Source organism: Bos mutus, unplaced genomic scaffold, assembly GCF_027580195.1.
Source record: "Bos mutus isolate GX-2022 unplaced genomic scaffold, NWIPB_WYAK_1.1 CTG236, whole genome shotgun sequence".
NCBI lineage: Eukaryota > Metazoa > Chordata > Mammalia > Artiodactyla > Bovidae > Bos > Bos mutus.
In genome coordinates, this window is record NW_027219744.1 from 161,925 (window position 1) to 167,226 (window position 5,302).

Genomic DNA, 5,302 nt, shown 5'->3' on the forward strand with positions numbered 1-5,302 from the left:
CGGGGGCTGTGGGGATGTTCCACACCACATCATTCGGACCAAATCCTCCCTGTCGTCATCCCTGGCAGACCTCAAGAATACATGTCGGTCCCCACTTTGGGCTAGGGAGTGGTCAGCAGAGGGAGAACTCTTAGACCCTGTCATGAGTCAAATGTAGACCTTGGTTACTTCTATGTCCTGGCTATTGTAAATAGTGCAGCAGTGAACATTTGAGTACAAGTGTCTTCTTCCATTACTGTTTCCTCAGGGTATATGCCCAGTAGTGGGATTGTTGGCTCATGTGGTAGTTTTATTCCTAGTTTTTTATGCAAAGTGAATTAGGTCAGAAAGAGGAAAGGCAATATCATATATTAATGCATTTATATGGAATCCAGAAAGATGGTACTGATGAACCTCTTTGCAGGACAGCCTGGAGATGCAGACATAGAGAACACACTCGTGGACACAGTGGGGGAAGGAGAGGGAGGGACAGACTGAGAGAGTAACATTGAAAATGTACACATTACCATATGTAAAATAAATAACCAGTGGGAATTAGTTTTATGACTCAGGGAGCTCAAAGCCAGTGCTCTGACAGCTTAAGAGGGGTGGGATGGGGTGGGAGGTGGGAGAGAGTTTCGAGAGGGAGGGGATATACAGTATACCTATGGCTGATTCATATTGATGTGGGGCAGAAGATAACACAATATTGTAAATATATTATCCTTCCATTAAAAATAAATAAATTTGTTTTAAAAAAGACATATAGAAGAAAAGAGAAGCAAAAAAAAAAAATTTAACTTTGAATTGGGATCTTGGATGGGACCACAGGGACATCAACCTGCCTGCAACAGCTTCCATTCTTAGGAGACCGTGTTTGGGAAGATGAGGTCATCTTCACTTCCTCCTGTGGGGACACAGGGTGATTGGCTTTTACTATCAGACAGGTATCAGTTCAGGAGAAAGGGGAGGTTCTCTGGCAGGCGCCCAGTTAAGGAACCTGAGTGAGGACTCAGAGCATGCATCCCAACCCTTGGATTTCAGCCCAGGAAATCTCAGGGATGGGCTGTGAGGTTGAACATCTGCTTTACTGTTTTATACCAAGTCTAGGGGAGGGGAAATGTCTAGTCTGAAGGTGCAACCACCAATCAGCAAGTGGAGAATAGTGCCCAGCGTTTTAAGGAGCCAAGGTAAGGACCATGAATGATGATCCCAGTGAACTCAGGATAGAAAAGACCCTACTGAGCTCTCAGCACTGGGTATCCCCTGGGAGGGAGGTGGACTGAGGCATCCCTTCACTTGCTTCTGGATCATGTGGAGGTCTGAAGTGTCTGCATCAGAGTAGCAGAGAGAAGGGTGCCCAGGCTCCACTAGGACTTGATGTGATAATACTGAAGATGAGCTGAGAGGACCCCACTGCCAGCCCCTGCTGTCACCTCAGTAAGTCCAAAGCAGGGCTGAGAGGATGCAGAGGAAAAGTAAGCCTCTGTTCTTCCTCTGGGATTCTCAGGGGACAGGCTAACCAGGAAAACAGGAGCCTTGTGGGTTCCTAGAGCAGTGTCCTCAAGGAAACCTGCAGAGGCGGCCTTTGATTAAGCCAAGGTAGAATCTCCCTGTTTTAAGGTGCTCATGTCACCTCATTCTCCATCCTCCAGGTGCCCCAGTCTCCTGTCTATTGGCCCAGACCCCTGCCTGCAGTCCCTGACCACAGCCATCATGCCTCGTGGGCAGAAGAGTAAGCACTGTGCTCATGAGAAACGTCACCAAGACCGGGCTGAGACCCAGGGTCTTCATGATCATGCTACCACATCTGGGGAAGAAGAAACCACCTCCTCCTCCCCTCCTGATTCAGAGAGTGCTCCCTCAAGCTCCTCTGCTGCTGGCACCCTGAAGGGTCGTCAGGGAGCCCAAGGCACCACCAGTGCTGCTGCAGGTGCTATATGCAAAAGATCTGGTGGTGGTGGCACAGCAGACTCGAGATCTGGTGTAGGTGCCAAGGGCCAAGTTCAGGAAGGTGAAAATTCCTCCCAGGCCTCAGCTGCTGCTGAGAGCTGTCACACAGATCTTCTGACCAGGGAGTCAGAGAGTTTGCTGTGGTACATGCTGTTTAAGTATATGATGAGGGAGCTCATTAAGAGGTCAGAAATGCTGAAGGTTATCCACAGAAGTTACAGGAAGCAATTCCCTGAGATCCTCAGAAGGGACTCTGAGTGCATGGAGCTGGAGTTTGGCCTGGTGCTGAAGGAAGTCAGGCCCAACAGTCACTGCTATACCCTGGTGAGCAACCTAGATCTCAGCGACAGTGGGTCTATGAGAGGTGACTGGGGGCTGCCTAAGAATGGTCTTCTGATGCCTCTGCTGGGTGTCACCTACCTGAATGGTCATCGCGCCTCTGAGGAGGAGATCTGGAAGTTCCTGAATATGTTGAGCATCTATGATGGAAGAAGACACTTCATCTTTGGAGACACCGGGAAGCTCATCACACAAGATCTGGTGCAGGAAGTGTACCTGGAGTACCGCCAGGTGCCCGGCAGCGATCCCCCTCGCTATGAGTTCCTGTGGGGTCCTAACACGCTCACACAAAACAGCAAGACAAAAGTCCTGCAGATTTTGACCAGGGTCAATGATTCAGCCCCAGACACCTTACAGCCACGTTATGAGGACTCTTGGAGAGAGGAGGTAGAGAGCTCCGGAGCCAGAGCTGCAGCCGGGACCGGCCCTTCTGCCTCAGCCAGCACTGGCCCTTCTGCTCGGCCAGTGCTGGCCTTTCTGCCTCGGCCAGACCTGGCACTTCTGCTGCAGCTAGGGCTGACATGTCTGCCATGGCCCGGCCCGGCCCTCCTGCCTCGGACAGTGCTGGCAATCCTTCCTCGGCCAGACATGGCACATCGGCCTCAGCCAGGGCTGACATATCTGCCAGGGCCAGTTCTGGCCCTTCTGCCTCAGCCAGTGCTGGCCCTTCTGCCTTGGCCAGTGCTGGCCCTTATGCCTCAGCCAGTGCTGGCCCTTCTGCCTCAGCCAGTGCTGGCCCTTCTGCCTTGGCCAGACCTGGCATTTTTCTGCAGCCAGGGCTGGCCTGGCCCTTCTGCTGGCCAGTGCTGGCCTCTGTCTGCCAGCCAGGGCTGGACATGTCTGCTGCCAGGCCAGTGCTGGCCCTTCTGCCTCAGCCAGTGCTGGCCTTCTGCCTCAGCCAGGGCCAGTCTGCCTTGGCCAGTGCTGGCACTTCTGCTGCAGCCAGTGCTGGCCCTTCTGCCTTGGCCAGCTGGCACTTCTGCCAGCCAGCCAGGGCTGGCCCTGTCTGCCTCAGCCAGTGCTGGCCCTTCTGCCTCAGCCAGTGCTGGCCCTTCTGCCTTGGCCAGGCTGGCACTTCTGTCTGCCAGGCCAGGGCTGGCCCTTCTGCCTCAGCCAGTGCTGCCCTTCTGCCAGGGCCACGCCCAACCCTTCTGCCTCAGCCAGTGCTGGCCTTTTGGCCTTGGCCAGTCCTGGCTTCATCTGCCTGCAGCCCCAGGCTGGCACTTTGGCCTGCAGCCAGTGCTGACATGTCTGCCAGGGCCAGGCCTGGCCCTTCTGCCTCAGCCAGTGCTGGCCCTTCGGCCTTGGCCAGTCCTGGCACTTCTGCTGCAGCCAGGGCTGGCACTTTGGCCTTGGCCAGTGCTGACATGTCTGCCAGGGCCAGGCCTGGCCCTTCTGCCTCAGCCAGTGCTGGCCCTTCTGCCTTGGCCAGTCTTGGCACTTCTGCTGCAGCCAGGGCTGGCACTTTGGCCTTGGCCAGTGCTGACATGTCTGCCAGGGCCAGGCCTGGCCCTTCTGCCTCAGCCAGTGCTGGCCCTTCTGCCCAGCCAGTGACCTGGCATTTCTGCTGCAGCCAGGGCTGGCACTTCTGCCTCAGCCAGACACTTCTGCTGCCAGGGCTGACATGTCTGCCAGGGCCAGGCCTGGCCCTTCTGCCTCAGCCAGTGCTGGCCCTTCTGCCTTGGCCAGACCTGGCACTTCTGCTGCAGCCAGGGCTGGCCTTCTGCCTCAGCCAGTGCTGGCCCTTCTGCCTTGGCCAGACCTGGCACTTCTGCTCCAGCCAGTGCTGACATGTCTGCCAGGGCCAGGCCTGGCCCTTCTGCCTCAGCCAGTGCTGGCCCTTCTGCCCCAGCCAGCCAGTCTGCCACTTGGCCTGCCCTGGCCCTTCTGCCAGGGCCAGTGCTGGCCCTTCTGCCTCTTGGCCAGTGCTGGCCCTTCTGCCTTGGCCAGACCTGGCACTTCTGCTGCAGCCAGGGCTGGCACTTCTGCCTCAGCCAGTGCCGGCCCTTCTGCCTCGGCCAGTGCTGGCCCTTCTGCCTTGGCCAGTGCTGGCCCTTCTGCCCAGCCAGGGCTGAGCCTTCTGCCTTGGCCAGTCCTGGCACTTCTGCCTGCAGCCAGGGCTGGCACTTCTGGCCTTGGCCAGTGCTGACATGTCTGCCAGGGCCAGGCCTGGCCCTTCTGCCTCAGCCAGTGCTGGCCCTTCTGCCTTGGCCAGACCTGGCACTTCTGCTGCAGCCAGGGCTGGCACTTCGGCCTGCAGCCAGGGCTGACATGTCTGCCAGGGCCAGGCCTGGCCTGGCCCTTCTGCCTCGGCCAGTGCTGGCCCTTCTGCCTTGGCCAGACCTGGCACTTCTGCTGCAGCCAGGGCTGGCACTTCGGCCTGCAGCCAGTGCTGACATGTCTGCCAGGGCCAGGCCTGGCCCTTCTGCCTCAGCCAGTGCTGGCCCTTCTGCCAGCCAGTGCTGGCCCTTCTGCCTTGGCCAGGCCTGGCACTTCTGCTGCCAGGGCCAGTGCTGGCCCTTCTGCCTGGGCCAGGGCTGGCCCTTCTGTTGGCCAGCCAGGGCTGGCCCAGCCAGGCCTGGCCAGGGCCTGCCAGTGCTGTCTGCTTCAGCCAGGCCTGGCCCTTCTGCCTTGGCCAGTGCTGGCCCTTCTGCCTTGGCCAGACCTGGCACTTCTGCTGCCAGCCAGGGCTGGCCCTTCTGCCAGGGCCAGGCCTGCCCTTCTGGCTTCTTCTGCCTGCCTGGGCCAGGCCTGGCCCTTCTGCCTCAGCCAGTGCTGGCCCTTCTGCCTTGGCCAGACCTGGCACTTCTGTTCCAGCCAGGGCTGGCACTTCGGCCTCGGCCAGGGCTGACATGTCTGCCAGGGCCAGGCCTGGCCCTTCTGCCTCAGCCAGTGCTGGCCCTTCTGCCTTGGCCAGTGCTGGCCCTTCTGCCTTGCAGCCAGACCTGGCACTTCTGCCTTGGCCAGGGCTGACATGTCTGCCAGGGCCAGGCCTGGCCCTTCTGCCTGGGCCAGTGCTGGCCCTTGCCTT

The 5,302-nt window shown here is 58.2% G+C and overlaps 1 protein-coding gene across 1 annotated transcript; it reads left to right on the top strand.

Annotated features, from left to right (window-relative positions):
* Window positions 1–1,695: 1,695 nt before the first annotated feature.
* On the top strand, window positions 1,696–4,420 carry LOC102273792 (melanoma-associated antigen B4-like). The gene is made up of 2 exons (XM_070366894.1): window positions 1,696–2,684; window positions 4,216–4,420. Exons 1-2 carry the CDS (start codon window positions 1,696–1,698, stop codon window positions 4,418–4,420), a joined length of 1,194 nt encoding a protein of 397 aa, XP_070222995.1.
* Window positions 4,421–5,302: the final 882 nt, after the last annotated feature.

Bases quoted from the DNA above. Each gene is read 5' to 3' on its own strand.
- LOC102273792 (XM_070366894.1), top strand. From the start codon at position 1,696: ATGCCTCGTGGGCAGAAGAGTAAGCACTGTGCTCATGAGAAACGTCAC. The intron at 2,685-4,215 runs AGCCGGGACCGG...CCCTTCTGCCTT, and splicing joins AGCTCCGGAGCCAGAGCTGC to GGCCAGACCTGGCACTTCTG.